The 25,996-nt window shown below is 46.1% G+C and overlaps 1 protein-coding gene across 1 annotated transcript in view; it reads left to right on the top strand.

Annotated features, from left to right (window-relative positions):
- The window catches only part of C8a (complement C8 alpha chain), a 55,228-nt gene extending 38,272 nt beyond the window's left edge, over positions 1–16,956 (top strand). Inside the window, 4 exon segments of the mRNA XM_028887926.2 lie at positions 6,463–6,588; positions 7,742–7,893; positions 12,832–13,060; positions 16,805–16,956. Of these exon segments, the coding sequence (XP_028743759.1) occupies positions 6,463–6,588; positions 7,742–7,893; positions 12,832–13,060; positions 16,805–16,956 (659 nt within the window).
- Positions 16,957–25,996: the final 9,040 nt, after the last annotated feature.

Raw genomic sequence — 25,996 nt, 5'->3', positions numbered from 1 at the left:
GCATGGATTAATACACTGAGCCCTCATCAAAGCCCCATGAAGGGACTGTATCAAAGTCACCTTCTAGGTAGACAAACAATTGTCCAGACAGATCCTGGTCAGAGATGGATTCCAGCTCTTGTAGTCTCCACTTTCAGAGCCTGGCCTTCTATGTGCTGCTCCTCGTCATGGCCAATGTCATCATGCAAAAGCAGAGAAGCCGAGGCAGTTCTCATCAGGCAGGCAGAAGGCTGGGCTGCAGCCTTAATATTGCCATCGTGAGTATACTACATGGCCATCATTCTCTGATTTTCCTTGTGTGATGAGGACATAACTGGAAGGCAGCCTTTGCAGGACTCTGGGGGGCCACCATTGATCCCAGTGACATGTGATGAGTGTTTCTCTGCACAGCACCACAGGCAGTGACGACATAGGCACTTGTGGATTTGGGTCAACATGTCTAGCTTTCAAAGACCTGATTCTTGAGTTTGCTAGTCATGGAACCTGGGGTGAGTAAGCCAACAATAATAGGCAAGGCACATTGAGTACTTCATTGTGCTGGACCTTGTTTTCAGGCACTAATAGAAACTATTATTCTCATTTTAAAGACAGGGGAACTGAGGCACAAAGAGATTAAAAAATTAGAGTCACACTACCAGCTAATGGCTCCAGACTTTACACTCTCAGCCAGCAGACTCACCCTTTTCTAGTAAGCTCATTATATGGTCAAATCCTCCATCTCAGAAGATGGTTGAAATGAGGTGATGAGTTAAAGCAGATGAGAACACTTCATAAAACACCAAGACTTAACCATGATTATTACAAAGCTCTGATTCATATCTTCCTTTAAAAGAATACAAATGACTCTCCCTAAACACACACAACTCCCCAAATGTTTTAGAGGTGCTATCTAGGAATGGTAGGACCAGCTGGTACCTGAGCACTCCTGGGGGCTCGAACTTGCCATGCTCTGTGCTGGACCATACTTAACCAAATGGTGATTTTCAGTCTAATAGAAAAGAAAACAGGCCAAGGAAGAAAAACTTCCCAGGGTGTGCTAAATACAGTCCTGGAGGGAAACACAGAGGTATTGTAGAGATCCTAGGGAATGGAGGAAGGATACCTGGAGAAAAGCCCAAAAGGCTCAATGAAAGGGACAAAGGACTTTCTGGCCACAAGAACTAACACATGCAAAGGCATACGACACTCACATTTGCCAGCTGGTTGGCAAAAAAAAAAAAAAATGAGTTTAAACAGACTAGTGGAAGTATGGAGAGAGAGAGAGAGAGCAGGTAATTTAGCCAACATGTCTCAGCCAGTCCAGCCACAAACTAACCAATGATCTTTCCCACTGCGATGGCTGAAATAGTCACTAAGATTCCCTTTGCCCTTGGGAGAGACTGTTTTTGCAGGCAACCAGTGCAGCAAAGCAACACAGCGGCGAGATCACAGTCTCCTGAGTGGTATTTGTTTGCTGCGAAGAGATAAATAATACATTACACCTACCTGTTTTCCACTTGATGCCTTTAATCTGAGAAATGACAGAGATTGTCTGTGTTCAGGTACCTCAGAAGTCAAACTGCCTGCTTCTCCCTCAGAGCCCTGCTGATCCTTCAGTACTCACACTGAAGCGTGAGGACTGCCCTCACTCCTGTACCACAGCCATGTCTGCTTTCCAAAGGAAAGCAGACGGTGGGCATGATGGTCAGAGCCATATTGTTTGAGGCCCTGGGCTGCCAAGCAGACATCAAAGCTGTCCTTCCTGGCACCAGACTAGAGAGAGATGAAACCCTGGGGGCAGTTCGTTTCCTTCCATGTCTTTTTCACTCTAGATTTTAGGTCAGCCTTTCTGAGTACTGTCTTGTTGTGGGAACGTGAACACTCACGTGTTCTCCCTCTGCTTTCTGCAGCCTACGTTCTTGCTGGGTACCGCCTGTTCTGCTCACATCCAGCATCCTCCTTTTGGGTTCAGGCCTCCTGCACTGTATCAGCCCCTCTTCTATGTATGTTTACCTGTCTCCCCATACTAACTGTCCTTGGTCCCCTTTATTCCAAACATGCCTTGTGTGCAGTGAAACAGTGTCACGGGCTTACCAAAGCTGCCTCACGTGCCTTTTTGAAGCATTATGGGGTGATCTTAACTTTCAGAATTTCAGTGCAAAAAGACCTCAGGTCTTCTACTCTTCTCTCCTCCCTACTGAGCCTCCCCCTGCCCCCAGTAGGCAGGCAGCCAGCCCCTGATTGGTCCTTTCCATGATGGGATCTCTCTGTCATCTGAGTTAGTGCATCTCTGCTTGGCTTCTGATCATCATGATGAATCTCTCTTGTGGAGCCAAACACCACCTTTCTGAAGTCTCAGTTCATCTGATGCAAGTTCTTATCCCAGTACCTACACACACAAGCCCTTTCAAATCCCCCAGGGTCCCTCTCACTCAGTGTGTGCCCCAGAGAGAGTTGTCTGATAGTGCTATTCCTTACACAAGGACAGATCTTCACTCTCTCAGATAAATATTCCTGTTCCAAAGGTTATAGCTTTGAATATGGCTCAGTGGCTATAATGTTTGCTACAGAGGCAAGGGAACCAGAGTGCAGATCCCCAGAACCCAAGGAAATGCCAGTGAGCATGATAGCCTGCCTGTAATTCCAGCCTCAGAAGACAGGATGAAGGCCTTGTCACTCACTCTCGCGCGTGCGCATGTATATGTATATGTATATGTATATGTATATGTATATGTATATGTATATGTATATGTGTGTGTATGTGTGTATGTTTCATGAAATGATTGCATCCATGATAAAGACCATGATCAAAATCAACATGGCTTACACTTCTACATCAGTCCATAGGAAAGGAAGTCAGGGTAGGAACCTGGAGGCAGGAACTGAGGCAGAGCATGTGGAGGGATACTACTTATTGGCTTGTTCACCGTTGCTTACTCAGAATGCTTATACAACCCAGGAACACCTTCCCTGGGGTGGCACACCCAGAGTAGACTGGGCCCTCTCCCATTAACCATTCATCAAGAAGACACCCTACAGACTTGCCTACAAGCCAATTTGATGGAGGCATCTTCTCAACTGAGGTCTCTCTTCCTGGGCAGTGATGTACACCTTTAATTCCAGCACTCGGAGGCAGAGTCTGGTGGGTCTTTGTGAGTCTGAGGACACCCTGGTCTAAACAGAGACTTCCAGGACAGTTAAGACTACACAGTGAGACCCTGTCTCAGAAATTACTTAGTTACTCACTTAATTTAAAAAAAAAAAAAGGTTCCCTCTTCTTAGATGACCCTAGCTTGTGTCAAATTGACAACAAAACAAAACTAATACTAATTAGCAGGCCATATCAGTGAGCTCTGGATTTGATTGAGACACCCACTCTCAAAGTTAGACCCAGGAAGACTCCCTAAATTTCTTGGCATCCACTTTGGGTCTCTATCCACATGAACACACACTTACTTACTTACTTACTTACTTACTTACTTACTTACTTACTTACACACACACACACACACACACACACACACACACACACACACACACACCCCAAAAACCTTTATCGTTTTAAGCACCCTGAGGACACCCACCCCCTCAGCACTGGAAGCATATAGCGCAGTGTTATTAATTAACTAGAGGAGCAGTGTTGTACAGAGAGCTCATAACTGAGATTTCATGTCTATTGATTAGCAACTCTCTCTCCCTTTCCTCGTCCTCCCAGACCTGGCAACCGGTAGGATCTACTTTACTTCAAGGGGTTGCACTACTTTAGATACCTCACGTAAGGGGAAGCACGTAGTCTCTGTCCTTCTGAGCCTGGCTTCCCTCATGTGGCATAATGTCCTCGAGGGCCATCTGTTGTCATAAGCTGCAGGATTTCTGTCCTCTTTAAGGAATTTTAATGGCTAGGTAGTGTTTACAGAAGGAATGTGTTTTATCGGGTTCTGGTTTTTCTCTAGCCTGGGAGGGGAGCCTGAGATTACTCCATTTTTATTTTTCTGGTTTTCACTTTCATTTGGCTTCATCACCCTGATAAACTGGGAGTAGTCCGGAACTTCAGGCCTTGTCTGTTCAGCTTCCTACATTCCTCGAGGTACCTGTGTGGTTGGTATTTTGTCCCCAGGGTAGAATGTTACAGCTTTCCCAAACGAGTCTCATATTTTTTTCAGACTGTGAATCCAGTCTCCTGAGGAATTTCTGAATCCTGATTAGCAACCAGAATTACCCCTTGCCTTTCCCAATTCTTACTCTGAGTAGATGTGATGAGGTTGATGGTTGTGTCCATATCCAAGGCATTGGTAGAGGCTCTGACTGAAACCATATGTACCATAGCTCACTGGAATAAGCTACCAGACATCTTCTGTGGAACCATAGTGTTCCACTTGTCCCAGATTCACCACCTGAGAATCATCTGAGACCCTTGCTTAAAATCCAGATTTCTGATTTCTCAGAAATACAGACTCAGAACGAAAGGAAATGGGGCCTAGGAGTCTATGTTTAATCCAGAGCCAGGTGAGGTGACATGAACTCCAGAGTTCAGAATTCAAAAGCTTCAAGCAAGTCTAGTTGGATCTGACCAAAGTCAAAGGCGTACTGTGGAACATGGGTGGTTGGGATAGGTCTAGAACACAGGCAGGGTGTTCTACAGATCAGGCCACCCACCTAGGCCACACTGTTCTCCACAGCAGCTCCAGCTCCTACTCTGTTCTCGACACTGTGCCTCTTGGTCTGTTTACATCCATCCCTCTGGATCTGTGTCCTGGCCTCCAACATTAGTTTCAGCTCCTGCATCTGGAGGCAGGTTTGAGCTCCTCTACCTGGCCCAGCTCTTTGTCCTTGGTGTCTCAGCAGGCTCCGTGTGGCTACCTGTTTGTAGCGTCTCTCAGACCTTTTGCTAAGACCCTGCTCACCAGCTCCTACTGCATTCCAACCATCAACTCTCCGATGCAGATTGGTCTTCAGCTGGTCCTTGCTTCACGAACCCTGCTAGCCTTGTAAGGACAAGGCTTTAGTTAATCAGATTCACATCCAACTCACAGGAGTTTTAACTCAAGATGGCTACATTACCAGCACATGATGTGCCCCGGATGGTACACAGCAGGTGCCTACTAAATGTTTCTCTCAGAGAACAAGATGCTTAAGTTTGACTCAATGACTAGGGATAGTGAAAACACCGCAGGCTTCAGAGCCAGACAGAGAGTCACGTGACCCTCAGCTTCCCTGCCTTCAGCTGCATGGCCTTAGGTGAGCTCATTAACCTTTGTGAACCATAAGCATCTTGACTATAAATTAGAACTGTGGACTGGGTGTCTGAAGGCTCGTTAGCGCTCAGATTCCATGATTCTCGGAGTCACAGTCCTCCCCTTACTGTCTGGTACCCTACTTGGGGTCAAGTCTCACAGCTCACACCCAGCTAGAATTCTCTTCTCCCCACACTTCATGGCACTGTGTCTGCAGATCCTTCAGGAGCACAATCACTCCACAGCGCTTTCCGGCCCGATTCATCAGGCAATGCTATCATTAATTCGGCAGCACTCTGCCATTCACTGAAGTAATCACTCTGGCTTCTGGCTGTGAATTCTTTTCATCCACTTTTGTTTATCACTGTTGAAGCATTTTTTAATCAAAACAATTAAATATGCTAAATCTTCCTCAATTAGTTATGCATTAAAAATTAAAAGTGCTTCAATGGAAAGAGCAGAAGAAGCCCTTTACTTGGTGCTAAGTGGGTTGCTCAGAGCATCTCCTCCTCCAGGCACTCCCTCCCAGCTCCAGAGGTGTGCAGGAACTGATATTTATCGTGTCACAGAGTGCTTCAGCTGATGCATACTTAGGGGCGGACAGTCCCTTCTTTCCATAAATGAGAAACTGAGGCCAGCGAGATCATGGCCCTTTGCAGAGTTCACAGAGTGTGGCAATGAGTGGGATTTGAAGTTGGAAGCTTTCTTCTGTTCTCCTCCCCCAGGATTGGGACATTCACTTATTCCTTTCATCTATCAGTCATCGCTTCTGAAAAAAAATGACTGGACTCCTGCATAAAAAGAACAGTGACAAATGAAGAGACCGAGGGGGTTTCTGTTCCTAAAACACTTCCTGAAGTAAATGCTGTTTGAACAGGAGCTTGGGTAGACTTCAGAAAGGGTGGTAGGAGGGAAGGAGGCACTTTTATGGAGGGCTATCCTGTGCAAAATGGGGTGAAGACCAGGGCTGAAGGGGGATGCACGCACTGGAACCATTGCTTCACGGAGACTCAGAGGAGAATCTCGAAGGAAAAAGGGTGAGAGCCTAGAGCAACTCACACTCGCCATGCCGCACCCAACTCTCATTTCTTCAGGTGCTTTGACCGCCCTCCCATAGGAGAGAAAAGTGAAGATGTCAAGCCAGCCCTCTGTGCTTCTAAAGGCAGAGTGAGCTTTCCCTAGCCTCAGCTGTTTGCACCATGGCAGCTGTCCTTTCAACCCTGAGTGCTTTTCTGTCTTCCCGCTGCAGGTATTACTGCGGAAGATGTCCAAAACTGCATCGGAGGCAACCTGGGCCTGGAGTTTGGGGATACTTGGATCGTTGGAGGAAGTTTATCAGGATTTAATTGCGAGAAGTCTGGAGATGCTAACAGAGGCAAGTGCTTATCAGTGGGTCTCCCCCAAAGAGAAGTCAGCCTTTCCTTGGAACACTCAATCCCTGCAAATGATTCTCTTCCCCACCTGAATCCATTTCTCTTGATAGTCTTACTACAAGTACTAAGTAACCCCAAGCCATGATCAGTGTATAATATGTCTGTTTTGGGTCCACCTTCTTGCAGTAAAGTCATCTCAAAAATACTCAATAGTTTAAGGTTCCTTGCCATATTTCAAGGGTTAGACAAAGACCCCAGCAAGGAATGGGGTGAAAGGGATGTGTAGATAGGATCTGTTATCATCTCATCAGCTAATGGTGCAGAGGGAGTAGGCAAGTCTCTTATTAGAAGCGGTTATGACTCCCAAGTCCAAGCTCAAGCAATGATGATCAGTGAAAGAATGGATAGTCAGCATTTTTTGAGCACACCAGTGTGGGTGTTTATACATTTATTCATTCACTCACCTGTCAAATACAAACCAAGTTCTTTTGAGGTAAGGGACAGAGAACTAAAGGAGTATGAAATCAGCTTATAATGTAGTAGGCGAAATATATACTAAATAGACTTAAGTTATAACCATTGCTTAGGTTATTTATGCCTTGAGTCTTAAGCCAAATTACCCCATTTCTGATGATGCCTCGGCCTCTGTACTTGACCTAGCAAACACTTTGTAACCAACTCATTTTTTCCCCTGACTAGCTCATCTGCCTGTTTCGTACTCGGTGTCTGCACTGAGCACTACAGTGACATCTGTCATAGAATCTGCAATATTTGATAGGGAGAGAGAGCAAGAGCAAAGGAGAGAAGAGAGGGTGAGAGCTGGAGAGAGATGGAGAGATGGCAGGGGAGAGAATTCAAGAACAAGCAGGCACTGGGTGAACCTCTGACCTAGGAGTGAATGAGTGCATGAAGAACCATGGATCTTCCCAGCCATTTATCATCCATGTTGAGTTGGGTTGGCCTCTCCGTGTCTGCTCCACTCAGAGGATGTGCAGTTTCTATCTATCCCATGCTGCAGTTCATCAGGTACAGTAGAAGGTTGGGCCTAGCTCTAAGGACAGCAGATGAACACTACTACAAATCTTATCAGTAGAACTTACCACCCAGTCCTTTGGTTTGGGGAGAGGGAAGCTAACACTGCCTTTCTCTTGATAGAAATACATAAGGCGAGCTTGGCAGTGGAGGAGATCATTTCTCGGGTGCGAGGTGGCAGTCCTGACAGTGGCTTGATACAAAATAGAAGTACCATTACATACCGGTCCTGGGGGAGATCATTAAAGTATAACCCTGTTGTTATCGATTTTGAGGTAAGTCTTTTCGCAGTTGAAGAAACCCTACGTCTATAAGGAATGAAAGTGAAGCCGACCAGATCATTTCATATTTCTTATTATGAGCCCATCAAAGAACAAGATTAAATGTAACGGCACACTGAACTGGTGCCCTTTCCCAAATCTGCCTGGAGGGAAGATGTGACATTAGACCAGACCCACAGGACAGCTGGGGTCAGAAACTTACTGTCTGTTCAGGGTTCAGGTGACCACTGCTAGCCCAGAAACTCTGCAGGGTTAGACATGAAACACCAACTCACATTTTTGCACAAACTAATTTAGAAATCACATCTGGTACATTAGGAGGTTATAAACTTTATTTAAAAGCTGTACTTTATGAATATCAATAGAACTTATATGTTAAATAACACTACAATAGAGTAATTGGATGTAGTTTTAAACATAAGAGAAAACTTCAAGTTGTAGCACTCCTGAGCCAGAACAAATCTGAAAATAAATCACTTTTTATAAGTGTGTCAATGTGACAAATTTAATTCCTGTTGTGCTCCTGTTGTGCGCATGGTCAATGGAATGCAAACAAACAATTGACTCTCACAACTGCTCCCTGAAAGGAAGAACGCATGGTGGATCCCAGTGCCATACAAGAATGGCTCTTGTTGCTTCAATACATGGAGAGTTGAATCCATATATCCACCATGAAAACTAGATAAAACTTAGCTTTATATCCCTTTTCAATACCCATGTGTCCTTTCTCATCTCCTAGTGTTATCTTCTCTTGATTTCCTTTCTAAGTATTTGTACTTACCCACCCTCACAGCTCTTTACATATACATGCAACTACATTAATGGCTAGGGTCTGCAGATGGGGAAGAACATGCTTTTGGGGAGGGGCCACCTCTCTTAATATTATGATTTCCACATACATCCATCTCCCTGGAAATTTAATCTTTTTGACAGCTGAATAATATTCTATTGTTCAGAGTACCATGCTTTCATTAAAGGGGCAGTCAATAAATATTGAACAGTTTAGAAATCAGTCTGAGAAAAGACTAAAGGAATTGCTTAAATTGCTAAATGAGCTGCTAGATAGTGTCTGTGTGACAGTGTCTATATTTCAGGCTCATGAACTATGTTCAGTTCTCATTTGCCTCTGCCCTAGTACCTTCCTTAAAATGCTGATTCTTAGATGGTGGTGGCACATACCTTTAATCCTAGTGCTCAGGAGGTAGAGGCAGGTGGATTTCTGAGTTTGAGACCAGCCTGGTCTATAGAGCAAGTTTCAGGATAGCCAAGGCTAGACAAAGAAGCTGTGTCTAGGGGTTTTGTTGCCCAGGGGAAATAGGGCCACGTGCCAGGTCAGTACCAGGCAATGTGACAAGGTTGGGGCTCTGGGGACTTTGAGGAAGAAACCAGGAATCCTGCTAATAGCCTACAGGGTACACACCAGCCACCACAACCCCCACCACCCTCAGCTAAAGATCCTCTGGCCTGACATGTCAACAAAGTTAGAAAAAAATTCTGGCTTTGTTCCTGACCTTACAAACTGGATTACATTAGTTGACGAGACAGCCCTTTAAAAACAGTTGTTATTTCAAACTTTTAGGAAAAGTATTATTGTTATCCCAACTATTATCTCCCTGTTTATGTCCATTTTTCTACATGTGTTTAAGCTTATATGTCTGTAAACCAATAAATATTTCTAAGACATCACAACAGCTAAACCTAAAACTCTATTTTAACACCCCACTTTCTACAAAGATAAAAGGTCAGGTGGATTAACCTTGATTTCGTTTCTTCTCCAATAAGTAAGGGACCACTTTCACGCACCTGTAATTCACATAGGGTCTGAAAATTGCTATCATCAAGCTATTAGTGATTTGGGCAAAAACTGTAAAATTGATATCAGGAGAATATATATGAACTTTGAGGGGAAGGCAGGGTCACAATTTGAAGATGGAAACTCTCTTTGGTGAAAAGAACCCGGGGTTTGGGAAGTAGCAATGAAGAGTAGTTTGGATCATGGCTCATCCACCCTTTCCAGCTGTAGCCTTGGTCTGTTCCTTCACTTTCAGCTCACCGTCCCCATGCACAATATAACAAAGAATGATAGACTATAAAGTTACAGGGGGATACTCAGGGAATCTTAGATGAGGAAACAGATCCACAGAACTAATGGATGAGCATAAATGCCTGTAATATCCATGTCTTCACAACTTTCCCTACCCCCTGAGACATGTATATCAGTACACTAAATCATGGGCAGGTTTTACTGTAGTGAAATATAGATAGTTTTATGCTTGAAAAGGAGAGTGGAGAGAGGTAGAGAAGGAGATAGATAGATAGATAGATAGATAGATAGATAGATAGATAGATAGATAGAACACAGATTAAACATATCAATTAGGAATTATTTGAGACCCATAGTAGAAATGGTTTCAGCAGTAACTATTTATTCATAGCAGATACTTAGATGGAGTGAATCCATGGGTCATTGTTTTCTTCTGCATTATATATATTGTGTTAAGTATGTATTAATTTATGTTATGTTGCCTTATTACTTGATTCTCTGATTCTGTTCACTTATCTATAAAATGGGATAAGATCATTGCCAGTAAATTTCAAGTTCTAGAATTCTAATATCCTTTCTTTTTTATCCCTTTTTCTTCCTAAAATCCACCAGTCCTCCCCAGGAGCATTTCCTGAGAGTTATGAGGAGAGGGAAGGACTTGAGTTTAGTCTGTTTTAAGGTTAAGGGGAAGCTGTCCTGTGGACTGGCCTGACCTGGAACCAAAAGTCATCTTTAATCAAGACCCTGGGCAGCCCATTCCATACTTATGTCCTAACAGCGGGCCCAATTCCCTGATATTCCAGTAAGTGATTATCTCTTGGCTAGGGCTCCAGCCAATCCTTGCTTCCCCTGTCTGAAGGCCTCTGCAATGGCCTCTGACCACTTACCAAGGTCTGTTTGCCTTGAGTCTTTCTGTCCACATTTCCAGGAACCCATCAAAGTTCTGTGAAGTACATACCCTTGACTTCTGGCTGACCCAGGGTAGCTCTATCTGACCTGGCAAATTGCTTCTCCTGTTGGGGCCTCGGGCTCCTCCCTTGTAAAATCAGAGTCCCTCAGAAAACTTTCATTGTAGGTTTCCTCCAAATACATAGCATTGCAAGGGTGCTAAAGATAACCAGAGTAATACAACTAGAAGAGCATAGTCTCTCTCTCTCTCTCTCTCTCTCTCTCTCTCTCTCTCTCTCTCTCTCTCCCTCCCACTCTCTCTTTCTGGTGTGTGTGTGTGTGTGTGTGTGTGTGTGTGTTGCACTCATCCCTGAAAATGCATTTGGAGGTCAACGGTCAATGCCAAGTGTCTTCCTCTGTTGCTCACAAGACTTGGATCTTGGTCATGACTGGCCAGCGAATCCCCAGGATAATCTTGTGTCTGCCTCCCTGTGTGGAGGTTACATACAGCAGCTGGCTGCTGTACCTAGTTTTTTACTTGGGTGCTAGAGGTTCTAACTCAGTTTTTCAAGTTCACACAGCAAACAGTTTAAGCCCCTTCTCCCCAGTATTGTCCCTTTTCTTGCTAACACTGTTTCTAATGAGAATGGCATGTTGTTGTGTACTATTCTCTCTCTCTCTTACACTGTTACCTTTACACTCACCCCTTTGTATCTTGAGGAAAACAGGCACCATTCCCAGGTTTAGAGGGAAAATGGAACCTCTCAGCCACACAGCTAGGCAGCAAGCAGCATTCACTTCATTTTTCTAGGTGACAAGGCCTTGCCACATGTCATCTCTGTGGGAGCCCACAGATGTTTCATAGTGAGATCTGAGCTTGCTTTACACAGCAGGTCTGCATAAGGGGATGGATTAACCAAGTGTGAGGTTACTAGGTATTTGGAAGGGTCTGCACTTGGCTGTGGTGGTGGGAGGTCTTTTGTTCCACCCCTTGGAATTCCTATAAATAGCCATTTAGAAAAGATAGAAGGGGCCAGTGGGTTTTGACCCAGGCCCTCCCAAGGCTATCCTGTGTTTCTCTCTCTCTCTCCCTCTATATTTCTATCTAAATACTTCTCACTTCTCTGTACTCAAGAGTACCCTGGGGAAAGTGGGATCAGGACTCCCACACATCTCCCTGGATCTTCACAGTAAAACCAGGAGGTGAAGTGATGACTCTCATTTTCAGATGAAGAAGGGAGGTATGGTGGGTCACTTGACAATGATCCCACAGCTGGAAGTAGGAGAATGATGGACCCCTTATCACTTCTCAGACCCAGGCAGTTTTGTGTGCAGGGCATTTAGTAATGGCATGGTTTGATTTTCAGGACAAGGGTGTTGCTGGCATCTAGTGTGCAGAGTCCAGTGATGCTGCTAAACAGTCTGGCATACACAGTACCACATGCTTCTGTCAGCACATTCTTCATTCTGGTCAACACTATGGAGGCCAGGAAAGCCTGCTTACCTCACATCCACCCACATACAACTGCCCTTGCATCATTAAGGGATCTGCTTCCAAAGGCAACAAAACTCCTTTTACTAATGCCTGTGTTAAAGAGTGACAGACAGAACCAGAAAAAAAAATACCTGAATACATAGACTTCAACCCATTACATGGGTCTGGCTTCCCAAAGTTCTGGAGGCAACAAGTGAGTTGGCCAGGGGGGCTTCTAGGAGCTCTTCTTCCTCTGGAGTATGGAGAGCATTGGTTTCAGAGATATTTGTATCCATGTTCAGAATGGTTCTTGCACTTAAATGCTCATGTGATTCTGAGCTGGTTACACGCATACTTTGAGGCCCCAGTTCCTGATCAATGACATGGTATGCTTAGTGCAATGCACAGAATGGCTGTGAGGACTGGCCTCTGCATCAGGACTTCCAGAAGCCTCACAGCTAGCCCTTGAGCTCTGAGAAGGTGAGCAGAGCCAAAGAGAAACCCTGAGTTCTTCTTGTACCTGCAGATGCAGCCCATCCACCAGTTGCTGCGGTACACAAACCTGGGGCCTCTGGAGACCAAACGGCAGAACCTGCGCCGGGCCTTGGACCAGTACCTGATGGAATTCAATGCCTGCCGCTGTGGGCCCTGCTTCAACAATGGGGAGCCCATACTCCAGGGTACCAGCTGCAAGTGCCAGTGCAGTGCAGGTCGGCAAGGCCTTGCCTGTGAGCAGATGGCGACGGCGACGGAGGGTAAGGCCCATGTCTTCCACTCTGCTCCAGCCTGGCCTGGGACTCAGGGGCATGTGTAGAAGAAACCTTTGGGATATCAACCTCTTTTTTTCTAGGTCCTCTCACTGATTACCTTAAGAATCCACATGCTAGAGTTTTATAATTCATGTCCCATACTTAATCATTTTTCCATTCTCTCCCTGATATCAAGGCTTCTCTTTTGTCCAGGTTTGCTAGTGGGGGCACCAGGATAATTGTATTTGGAGCCGCTAGGCAGTATTGTGCCCCATGCTTCTCTTGGCTTCTAGTGGCTGTCAGCAAATCTTGGAGTTGCTTAGTTTGTAGACACATGCCTCCAATCTCTGCCTCCATAGTCACATGACTCTCTTCCCCCTTTCTCTTGGCTTTTCTCTCTCTAAAAATACAGGTCATTGGAGTAGGCCCCAGCCTCATCGAGGTGGCTTTATCTCAATGTGTTTTCATAGCAAAGACCAAATTTTCAAATGTGGTTCTTTTCACTGGTAATGGAAGCTGGGAGTTGAATGTGTCTTTTGGAGGGATGCAATGGGTGTTATTATATAAGGAGTTACTGCTAGATATAAAGTTGGAGCAAATAAGGTCCAAGAGTATGTAGCTTTGACATAAACCAACTCATTAACCAGCACTATGGAAGAAATTTATCAACAGGAGTAAACACTAATTCCTTTTAGGATGAAATAAGGGGACTCTGGACATGAATCCCAGATAGTTCATAAACTAACCCTGGGACACTGGTGAAACACCTCTTTCTGGGGGCTCAAACACCTCTTTCTGGGTTCAAGCTTGCATCTAAATTTCTTTTGAATTCCAATCTCTCTCTGTCTCTCTCTTTGTCTCTGTCTGTCTGTCTCTCTGTCTGTCTGTCTGTCTCTCTCTCTGACCAGGGAGAGGAATCCAGGGCTTTATGCATACTGGGCAAGTGCTCTATGGCAGATTTATACTCCAGCTTTCTTTTCACTTTTTATCTTGAGACAGGAACTCACTAAGTTGCCCAGGCTGGCCTTGAACCTGTAACCTCCCATGTCAGCTTCTCAAAAAGATCGGATTACAGGCCTATGCTGCCAGGCCTGGCAAGCTCTAATAGTATCCATGCATATCCCAATACCTAAGTTTTCAGCTTACCAGACATACAAAGCTACTTTCATATGATGCACAGAATGAAGGCAGACAACATATACCTCAGTTTCATTTGGCTCTTGTACAGAAGAACACATACACAGAAGAGAGGAAGTCTGGATGGATAAATCAAAAGGTAGTGTGTCCATAACAACCCCAGACAACAATTTCCTTAATAGTCAGAGGTTACCTCCTAGCTGATCTGGTTTTATGATGAGATAATAGTGGGTTACCATCCCCTCATTGAGAGAGAATCTCCAAGTGGGAGTGCAGCTCAGGTCAAACATGCCTTTGAATCAAGCGTCACTGATTCTCATGGAAGCACACGTTATAAAATGAAATTATAGCTGTACGCTCCTCACACGCCATGTTGAAGATTAGACCAGCTAAAACACATGGCTGACTCCATGCTAGCAAGCAGAAGGAAGAGGCTGTTGCATGTCAGATGCTCTATGGACAGAGCATACCAGAGGTGGCCCCTTCTCTGAATTCTACCTCTGCCCAAGAACAGTTTAGGTCTCAAACCGCTGTCACCTCTCCAGAGGAGGGATTCTGAGAGGAGAGACCCAGGAGAGTGAGGGAAAGCCCAAAGTTGAGAAATGTGGGTACAGAAAATAAAAACTACTACCACCAACTACCAGCTCCAAGGCTGTGGCACTGTCTCCTCCTGGGAGCTGGAGAAAGCCATTGCCTATTTGGGAATTGGTGAACTAGGGGGTGGGGTGGGAGAGAAAGAGATACTCTAGCCTGAGATAGCCCAGCCCCAGAGTTCAGGGACCTTCCTGATTTCACCAGCAGGATATGCATTAAGTTCCGGCCCCTTCAGCCAGGCAACTTTCCCAAAGGGACCAAAGGCCACTTGACGGAAATAATGGTTCTTCATTCCAAGCCAGCATCATAGCAGTGCATCCTTGTGGGTGAGCCTAATTATTCCCACAAGAGCCTTATGAGATAAATGCTCTTGTTAACATCGTTAACTGATGAGGAGCCGGGGGCAGGAGGAATGTTGGATAACTTGCTGAAGGCCATGTGGCTGGAGAAGGGAGGGGCAGGGAGCTGGACCCCAGGAGTCTGATGCCAGCACCCAAGGTCTTGACCTAATGTTCACTACTGAGTCTGTCTCATGTTATACTGTTCCCAAAGTTTTGAATGAGAGCAGAGACTGAGGCAATCTCAGCAACAATCACTTAAGGGAATGGGCAGGGCTAACCAGTTCATGAATTTCAGTCAGGCCTGACTTCAAGACACATGTGTGAGCCTTGGCTTGGCCATTCTAATTATTCCCTTTCTAGGGCATGGTCCACCCAGCAAAGAGATAAAGAGAAGAGGGGTCACTTAGACGACACACCTCTTGCAAGGCGAAGGCCAGACAGTCATGCTGAGCCATATACTATGGATTGTGGAGGAGGGGCAGGATGCCAGTGATCTGGGTGACTGTAGTGGACAAGGAGCTGTACCCGAGGTCTCAACCCTTGTGCATTCAGTCCTCTTACACTCAGCTAACTGCCAGCATTGGGAGTAGCTCCAGTAACCCTTCAAGCAGGGTCTGGGGATCTGGTGGCCTCGTGGCCACCTCACTGAACTCTCAGTTTGACAGAGATTAACCTGGCAAGGAAAACCAAGGCAGAGGAATCTGTCAGCTTCCACAGAAACCCATTAGAGTCCCTGGAAGTTTCCCCAGCGAACCTTTGCCAGTAGGGACAGAGTCGCAGAGGTGGGAGAAACAGAGACTAAGACTGCTGCTGTGGCCGGTCCATCAGGGAGTATAATTACAGTGCTGGAAGGGACTTGGAGATAATCTAATCCGAGGCTGTTCACAGTGAGATCTGAGGAGCCCTGGGGTGCTAGGCCTTGCCCCAGGGGAGGAGAGTGAGCCCAATAGTCACCCTAGCTTCAATAGAATTCCTCTGCTTTCATCTGAATTAGATGTGGGGTTCATGGAAGATTTAATTTAGGAAAAAGAAATAGTGATAGAAAATGATGAACAATTCCCATTAGGTTAGTCCATACTTCTGAAATAATCAAAACCTAAGCCTTCCCCGGGGGAGAGGGACTGGCAGAGCTATAGCCAGTGAGGCCAGTGGCCCTGGGTGGGGCTCTGTGTGCCGGGTTCCTGGACTCCACACTTAGTGCAAGCATTTGGAAGTTTTATACAGACAATCTGTCATACCGCAGGACCCATTGCCAGACTCTGAAGGGTTTGGCTTCAAAACTCACATACAGAACCTCAACAATCTGCTCCAGAGATCTCTAGCTATCTCTCTGCCTTGGATCTGCAGGGTGGCCATAGTTCTAGTTCCTTACATCCTCCAGTGACCCCTTCTCCCAGAGGACTGTCCTTCCTGCCTTGCCCTGCTATCTATCTTCCATGCAACCATGGATTCCAATTTCATGAGATGGGCTCCCAAGTGGCTTCTTCTCACTCTGTCCCGAGTTTCAAATTAACTGTGAGGCAGCAAGCATAGAGGTCTTGGTTGGCTACCCAGGGCATTTCCCCAAGGAGGGACTGCAGAGCACTCTGGGGGCAATAAGGTGGCCTTCTGCCCTCCACCCCCAGCCGGCTGCTCCTCCTCCACTAACCACCTCCCCCTCTGGAACATTTTCCTGCAGGAGTCAAAGCAGATGGTCGCTGGAGCTGCTGGAGCTCCTGGTCAGCATGCAGAGCGGGTACCCGGGAAAGGAGGAGACAGTGCAACAACCCTGCACCCCAGAATGGAGGTGCCCCATGCCCAGGGAAGAGCATGCAGACCCAGACCTGCTGAGTACCTTCGGATGTAGGCTGGGAAGTCGGTGGATGCTGCTAACTGGCCTGCCGACTAGGTAGGACTGATTGCTGCTCCAAGTGACTGCAAACCAATAAAGACCATTCTCTTCATATACTCATGGATTATTTTCTAGTATGAATCTCATGATTCTTAGCCTCTACCAATTACCTGGTTCCAAAGCTGCCTCCCTGTTTCAAGGAGGTTCTTACCCTGAACTTCTCAGAACCACTTTTTATGTTACTAGGTTCAGGGTGCTTAACAATAAACCAGCTGTGGTTTAGACATATCAGAAATTATTCCTCACAATTCTAGGGGCAGAAACTGCAAGATCAGGGTTCCAGCAGGTCTAGGGTCTCAGGAGGCTTCGTCCACTTTATATATGTCCTTTGTTGTGTTCTCCCATGGTGGAGGGCTGGGGAGTCTCTGAGACCCCCCTAATAAGGACACTAGTGCTACTCATGAGAACTTTGCCTTCAGGACTTAGTCAACTCTCAAAGGCTAGCCTCTTCCTGCCACACCAGGTAGAGGATTTCCATGTATGAATTTAGAAAGACCCCAGCACATCTCCCATGACCCTCTAATCTGTCTTCTCCCAGGAAGAAATCATATTTGAAGGCAGTAACTGTACAGGTTTCATTCAGCACAGTATCTTCAGATGCCAAGGCTGTGTGTGTCACAGATCACGGGGCCTAGTCATTAATAGTAACTGGGACACGTGAACAGACCAGTCCAAAGGTGAGGCCTGCACTGGTCAGCCTCCCAGAGCTGCAGGAAGACTTGGAAGGGTCAATCCATGAAGATCAATACCCAGTCCTTGCCCTTCCTGAGAAGAGCCAATCCCACCAGCCAGCCTGGTGTTCCCATGTACCCTAAACCCTGTACTTGTTCAGTGTCATTGGCAATGCCTTAGTTAGGGTTTCTATTGCTGTGATAAAATACCATGAGCAATAACAGCTTGGGAGGAAAGGATTATTTCAGCTTACATGTCCCACTCACAGTTCTTCATGAAGGGAAGTTAGGGCAGGAAGTCTGAAGCAGAGGCCATGGAGGCGTGCTGCTTACCGACTTCCTCCTCTTCCACCTGCAGTGACCTGGGCCCTCCCTTATCAATCACTAATTTTAAAAATACACTACAGGCTTCGCTCGTAAGGCCAGCCTGGTGGGGGCATTTTCTCAATTGAAGTTCCCTTCTCCAAAACGCGTCAGGATGACATAAAAGTAACTAAACATCTCAGGCTTATAACCTGGCCTTCTCTTCAAAGTTGGTAGAATTCATAGAGATGAAGCCTTCAGAAACAGAGGGCCAACTGTGTATGTGAAAAGCAGAGACTCTGGGGCCATTGGAAGTGACTTGTTAACATCAACACATGTAGCTCCCAAATGAATGCAGAAGAAGACGTGAGAGAGGGCAGTCTTCCCACGGGGTGTATCAGAGGCAGCATGGGGTCCACCCGGATGGACTGTTCCACAGATTGACAGGGAGGAATCTTTTGAAAAAGAAGTCCAGCCTAAGACAAAGCTTGAGGGTAAGAAAGAACATGGGGAAGGGAGGACTCACAGGTGTGTATGTGTTGGGAATGAGGAGTGGGAAAGACAGCCACCAAAGAAAATCAAGTGTATGAGGCCCATCGCAGCAAATTCTTAGCATCATTATTGTGATTCCCATTGATAAAACATGTGGTTCAGGGGCTCTTCTCTCTGAAAGAATGAATAAAGGCTCTGTTCTTGTTTTCCATCATGTTGTGTGCTTTCCCCCTTTAAAATTTGTTTACATTAATAATTAGCCGACATTCATGAGCTGGTGATTAGTAGCAGCTCCGTGCTAGCAGGTGACCGGAGGCCAGGTGGAAGAGGGTGAGTGGGCAATTGATGAGGACTTTCAATCTTGCTCTAAACGCTCCCTTCAAAGCTCCCAACCTTGGCTGCACATAAGAATCATCTGGGGAATTTCATAAACCCTGATGTCCAGAGGCGGCATCCCAGACCAATTAAATCGGAATCACCGGGGGCAGGAGCCAGCCATCAGCAGTTTCCAGGGCTCCCTCGGCAATGCTAAGCGCAGGCAAGGTTGACCACCACTGAGAGTGGAAAAGCCATTATGTGCCCACAAGGAATGGGGTGTATGGCACACAGAGGGCCGGCCGGGGGCAGAAAAGCTTGATCTTTGCTATTTTATGGAGGCTTATCAAGGACCTCTCAAGATTTGTTTTGCGAGGTCTATGCCACAGTTACGGACGCTGCGTCTCGTGAGTCAGAGCTGCGGGCCAGATATTTCATGCACTAGTTCAAGCTCTGGTCCCCCGCTGTTCCCCTGCTCTACTGCTCTATGCTGTCCGCCATTGGAGGGCTCTGCAGAATAGTTTGTGGTGCTTAGGGCAGGGGAGGAGATGAAGCAGGGAGCCTTGTCAGGGGTCAGTGTAGTAAACCTGGGAGCAAGAGGGAAACTTCACCGGAAGAGACTAAAGGCTCCCACGTGAGCCCAGATCACCTGCTAAACACAGCAGCATTAGAAATGAAAAGCAAGCAGCCATGGCAACCTTTTACTACATCAGCCACGCCTTCCTCCACAGTGATTCTCCCGCGCATGTCCCCTGGGTCCTTTCAGGAGATCTATAATCTCAGGTTTTATAAGGGAGTGGCATGTAAACACACCGTTCAAAGTTATACTCTTCAGCTTGACAATGCGTCTTCTGAAAAGTAAATTAACGACAGAGAGGAAGGTAAGGAGAGTGGCTTCCTTCCTTTTCTTCTCTGCGAGGGAAATGGAAAGAGTTCCGCACTCAGTGAATCTCTTCGGAGCTACTATGCCTTTAGGAGGAGGAAATGGCCACAGAGGAAGGGCAGGCTTCGGAAGCCACACTGCAGATATAAAGGATGCCTCAGAGAAGCCTCTGTGCTTCACAAGGATGGGATGGCGATACCGACCAACAGAAAGGCATCCCACTGCCATGAAGGCGGGCTCCACTGTCGCCCCTCCACTTCAGAACTGGGCAGGCTAGGGCTGGGAATGGGGCTCACTTAATAGAATGCTTGCCTAGCACACATGAAGTCCTAGGTTCAATCTTTAGCACTTCATGTCTTAGTCAGTGTTCTCCTGCTGTGAAGACACACCATGACCATGGCAACTCTTATAAAACGAAAGCATTTCATCGGGGCTAGCTTACAGTTTCCGAGGTTCATTGTTGTCATGGTAGGGATCTTGGCGGCATGCAAGAAGACACACCAACTGACAGTTCTTCATCTGGATCCGCGGGGAGCAGGGAGAGAGAAGGAACCGCTGACTCTGGCTCGGCCTTCTGAAACCCCAAAGCCCACACCCACTGACACACTTCCTCCAAAAAGGCCACACCCACACCAACTGGCCACACCCACTCCAACAAGACCACACCCACTAGAATAATCTTTTCAAATAGTGCTGTGCCCTAAGCATTCAAATATATGAGCCTATGGGGGTCATTCTTATTCAAATCACTACACTATAAAAACTGAGAATGAGCGCTCACTAGTAGGTAGGAGCAGGAGAAAGAGAAGCTCAACTATGTAGCAAGTTCAAGAACAGCTTAGGATAGAAGGAGTTACTATCTCCAAGAAAATCTATTTTTATAGTAATACAAATTTGTTGTCTTAATATTGTGAGGGCCTGAAGTTTAAAAGAGGACTCACCGATATAAATAAAGTTAATTGGTTTTAATAGTTGTAATTACAATAGGTAAGTTGTAGAACCCACCCAATTGTCAAAAAACAGAGGAATGCACAAAGAAAATGATTTTTCCAGCCCCAAGAATGAAATTATGTTGTTTGAAGAAAATGGATGCAACAGCAGATAATCATATTAATTAAATTCAGCCAGTCTCAAAAAAACAGATTTCTTGCTAGGTGGTAGTTTCGCATACCTTTAATTCCAGCATTTCAGAAAGTCAGGTGGATCCATGTGAGTTTGAGGCCAGCCTAGTCTACAGAGTGAAATCTAAGATGGACAGGGCTACACAGAGAAACTCTGTCTCGAAAAACCAAAAACCAAACCAAACCAAACCAAGACAAAAGCCCAACCAGATTTCCTCTATTGGTGGTTCCTGGATTGTATATAGATACATAAAATCATGTTTGTATATAGGACACGAAAGTAGAAGCGAGGGGCTGGATTGGTTAAAGTACTTACTGTTCTTCCAGAGGACCCAAGTTTAATTCCCAGCATCCACTTTAGGAGGCTCACAACTGCCTGTAACTCCAGCTACAGGGGATCTGATGCCCTCTTCTGGCTCCTGTGGGCATTGCATGCATGTGGTGAGTACACACACAAATAAACAAATCTTTTTTAAAATGTAGAAATAAAATTGTCTAGTGGAACAAAGGGAACTAATGAGAGAGGAGAAGATGTATGTGGGAGGAATATGCTTAATATATACATGTATGAAAATATTCTTCTAAACACAGTACCACATGCGTCTAATATTTTAAGAAGAAAAATATTAATTGTACAACCATGCATACACATACAAATAAAGCCATAAGGGCTATGATCCTCTGTAAGGCTTAGGGGACCATTTATTCCATGCATTCTCCAGCTTCTGGAGTGACTACATTCCTTGGCTAGTGGTCCTTGCCTCCAGAAAAAAAAAATCTAATCTAACAACAACAATAGTAATAGTAATAATCAAAAGAAAATTTAAAATAAAAGAGAAATAATAAAAAGGAAATAAAATGTCAGGCTAACTTCCAGTGATATCTAGTGCACAGGCCACTGCTGGGTGCTGGAGGTAGTGAGCCTTACACAGACCCATGAGTACAAGGACTTAGAGTTCGACAGAGGACACCTATGGACAGTGGCAATGAGTCCCTAACTGAGAGGAAGCCCAAAGGGCCCTAGAGAAAATCTAGTATGGGAATCAGGGAAGACAGCTGGAAGACAGCCAGTCAGCTGAGCCCTGAAAGAGTGACAGGTAGAAGAGCAGCACGTGTCACAAGAGGGGATACACAGAGGCCCAGTGGAAGTCACAAACTAGCAGCCCGTGGATGTTCTGCCAGCTCTGGGTGGTGCACGTCCACCTCAAGCTGCCAGCTCTGGGTGGTGCATATCCACCTCAAGCTGCCAGCTCTGGGTGGTGCATGTCCACCTCAAGCTGCCAGCTCTGGGTGGTGCATGTCCATCTCAAGCTGCCAGCTCTGGGTGGTGCACGTCCATCTCAAGCTGCCAGCTCTGGGTGGTGCACGTCCACCTCAAGCTGCCAGCTCTGGGTAGTGCACGTCCACCTCAAGCTGCCAGCTCTGGGTGGTGCACGTCCACCTCAAGCTGCCAGCTCTGGGTGGTGCACGTCCATCTCAAGCTGCCAGATCTGGGTGGTGCATGTCCATCTCAAGCTGCGGATAGTGAGTTGGACCTCATGTGTGGTGCAGGTGCTGCATCTCATAGCCTTTCCTGGCCACCTTCCAGGGCTTTCTGTGCTCTATAATCACAAACGTCAAATTCATGGCTGACTGTCTGATCTAAGGCCTGTATACCACTGTACCTTCATTGTGTTTTTTTTTAGATACTCTTAAACCCACTTGATGTACAAAGACCTCTGTGACTAACCTTCATGTCTACCTCTGATCCCAGCTCCTTCATCCTCGAAGATTATTTGGGGCATGGCTTAGGTTCCTTTCTCAGAAAGCAAGCCTAGCTACTCCTATGACTCCACAGCTCATCAGGTATATGACCCCGTGTGGCTGTCTTCCCACATGTTTCATGTCCTATCACCATATCCTGCTCATCTGTCCCATCCAGTGACTTCCAAGACAGACAGGGACTTCTTATGTCCTCTTGGCTTTTAGAACCCCAACAACTAAGATATACCCCTCCATTCTCCTCTTGTCCTTTGGTACCAAAGGCCGAGACTATCATGGCCTTTGTGTTTGGCTGTAGAAAGTTGTAAGAAAGAGTCTCAAAGGAAGACACCGAGCAGGATTCCCGAATCTTATGACCTTCACAAAGCATTAGAGGACAGCCAAGTCCATAGCATCCTGGAGGCACAAATTAAAGAGCAAGCCTACCCCTTTCCACTTTAGTGAAAGAAAGTCTATCAAATCAAATTAAAGGTCCCTTATTCATGGCCTTGGGATTTCCCCCTTCCACTGGAGAGATAAAGAAAAATATGTCTCCTTCCTGTATTAACAGCTTAAAATGTGAGATAAATCCTCCCATCCTAACCTGTTTTTAACAAATAGACTTGGCTGTCAGGTGGCATGATACATGTCTGACAGATCTATTTATCCATTCTATTTCTTTAGAGATAACACTGAGAAGTTTTATCTGTTATTTGGCCCCCCTCCCCGACTCTCATTTTCCTAACCAAGCATGTGGAGCCAGCAGTTGATGGATGGATGGTGTTTGGGATGAAAAGGGCCAGAATCAGATCGCTTTCAGGATGTGAACAAACTGGATTATTAACAAGGAGTCATTGGGCAGGAGCTGGTGGGGGACGCTGAGTGGATCCCAGACAATGGCCAGTGATGGATGGAGGGACACCTGGGGCTGCAAGGTGTGGACTTGAGATAACTGGTGGCCGCTGCTGGGGTGATAATGGGAGTGCCCGGGCTCTGTGCCGATTCCTGCTTCGAGGCCAATGTCAGGCCAGACACTTGACTCCTACTGAAAATCCTCCAAGAATTCCCCTCTGCACATAGGACCAGAGTTCCTTCTCTCCTTTCTCTCTATAAAATGCATGTCCATGCTCAAGGAAGCAGTCGGCAGGAAAGTAAGAAGAGGCAGAAAATGGACAGGGCCCTTTTGTACAGCATCCAAGCACAGGAAGTGAATTTAGCATCTGCCTTGTGCCAAACACTCATGAGTGATGCCTTCCCTGAGTATATGCCATGTCATAAAATGATCACACATGTGTCACATGCATGAAGGACACTAAAGAAGAGAGGGTACATAACTTGGGGGAAAAAGGGTCTTCTGTCTGCCACAAAGACCTCCCCCAATCCATTAGGTTTGTGTTCTGTAGGGATAGCGGGCCAGGGTCCTCACCTGTGACAAATCTGGGTCTGTTTCATTTGTAGTGGAAGGCTATGCAGAACCGCCACAGCAGCCTTGGACTGGACTGCACAGGCTGCTTTGGAGCTGTGTGGTCTCAGGGAAGTCATTCAGTCTCTCTGAGGCTGACTTGCCACCTGTCACAGGCAGACAATAAATCTGCCTCTTGCAGGCACTGAGAGGATTAGGCCTGGATTAGGTATGTGACGTTCTTTGTCGCTGGAAATGGTCTCTGCAAATATTAGTTATTATGCTGTTACATCTCCCTTAATAACCCAGAGCTTGGGAGGGAAAAGCCCTCCATGGCCTTTATTAAGATCTCCCTAGGAGCTAAGCAATTTTATGTCCTTTTATTCTCCTATGTAGTAGGAGGTTTTGCATTGAGAGGTCTTTAAAGCAGTTTTAAATGAAAACCAACAACCTGGGTTCTTAGTGATAGTTTGAGAATCCCTGAATATGATCACAGCAGCGGTATAGCTAAGTAAAGAGTGTTTCCTGGGCCCAGGGCCTCTTCTGAGCCCAGGGATCTACCTGACGCCTATGTTGTCCCAGAAGGAGACATGCACCGTGCCCTTCTTACAAGGGAGGGGATAAAAGCACCTACTGTGCCCTGCACCTCGCCAGGGCAGCACAATAGAGCCAACCCTGTGAGCACAGGTGCGGGTGAGCAGCCCTGAATCATGGAGAACTGTCCCCATTGTTACCTATCTGTCTTGTGGTGGCATGGGTCAGGGAGAGTTGCCCCCCCCACCCCCGTGCCCATCAATGACTGGGGCAGATGGGAAAGCTGATCCTGTGGTCATAAGAGCAGGAGAGTCAACCCTATTAGTGTGGGTGTGGGTAAGCCAGTCCTGAAGTTGTAAACATGGAAGAGCTGTCCCCATTTCTCATCTGGCAGACCAACCAACCTCACAGGTGCCCAGGCCCGGACCCAGGGTTATGACTTGACCCTGCCCAGGCCTGGAACCAGGGTTATGAGTTGGCCCACCCCAACATCCACTCCATCTGTGACCTGCTGGAGCACATGAAGGAACCTGACCTGCAGACCCAAAGCTGCAGGATCTCCACAACACAAGGTAACAACAGGATATCCAAGATGTCCACTGAGGGCCCAGCATTGACAGTGTAGTGGAAACCAGAAGCCTCAAACCAGACCACTGAGTCTTTGCAATGTACACTTGCAAGTAAAGATATATGGACAAAGGGGTTTACTGTGTGACTCACTGTGTCTCACTGCAGCTTCCATGATGAGATTTTTTTATTTTCTCCCTGTATTTTAATTTTTTTTAACCTTAAATTTTGCTTTACTGGGGGGGGGGCATGCAGAGGTGGAGGGCAGATGTGAAGGGATAGAGAAATGAATGGGATCAAGATACATGATGTAAAAAAACACATAGAATAAATTTTTAAAAATACAGTTTAAAAAAAAAAGCACCTGCTGTACAGAGCAATCCACTAAGCCCAGCCCCAGATATCAGCACTGGCTTCAGAACATGTCTGTGGCATGCTCTGCTCTGCAGCCTCTCCTTACAATGTTGATAGTTCTGCCTAAGAGGTGTGATCTCATACCTCTGTCTCCATGAATGGACACGTAAGCATTTGAATACTTCAGGTAAGCATCTGTCTGGCACTAAAGACAGACAGGTCATTCAAAGAGGAAAGGACTTTCAGTAAACAGGGTGTCTCAAAGAGCTGACCAATAGTATTCCAACATGCTACTGTGAGGTTGTATGTGGGCAGTTGAGCTTTGAGGAAAACTAGGGGCTATGGAGATAACTCAGTAGGTAACATGAATTTAGACTACAGGCACCCACATAAGAGCTGGCCATGGTGGTAACCCTGGATTACCACCCGTAACCTGGGTTACGCATCTGTAACCCTGGGTCAGGGGTAAACAGAAAAATGAGGATTTGGGGGACTTATTGGTCAGCCAATCTAGCCAAAACTTGAGTTCCAAATCAAATAGCAGAGCCTATCTTAAAAAAAAAAAAGATAGACATTTGAAAACACCTGACAACCACA

This window comes from Peromyscus leucopus, chromosome 2 (genome assembly GCF_004664715.2).
Source record: "Peromyscus leucopus breed LL Stock chromosome 2, UCI_PerLeu_2.1, whole genome shotgun sequence".
Taxonomy (NCBI): domain Eukaryota; kingdom Metazoa; phylum Chordata; class Mammalia; order Rodentia; family Cricetidae; genus Peromyscus; species Peromyscus leucopus.
The sequence above is the reverse complement of the archived record's forward strand: the minus strand, read 5'-3'. Positions and strand labels throughout refer to the sequence as shown.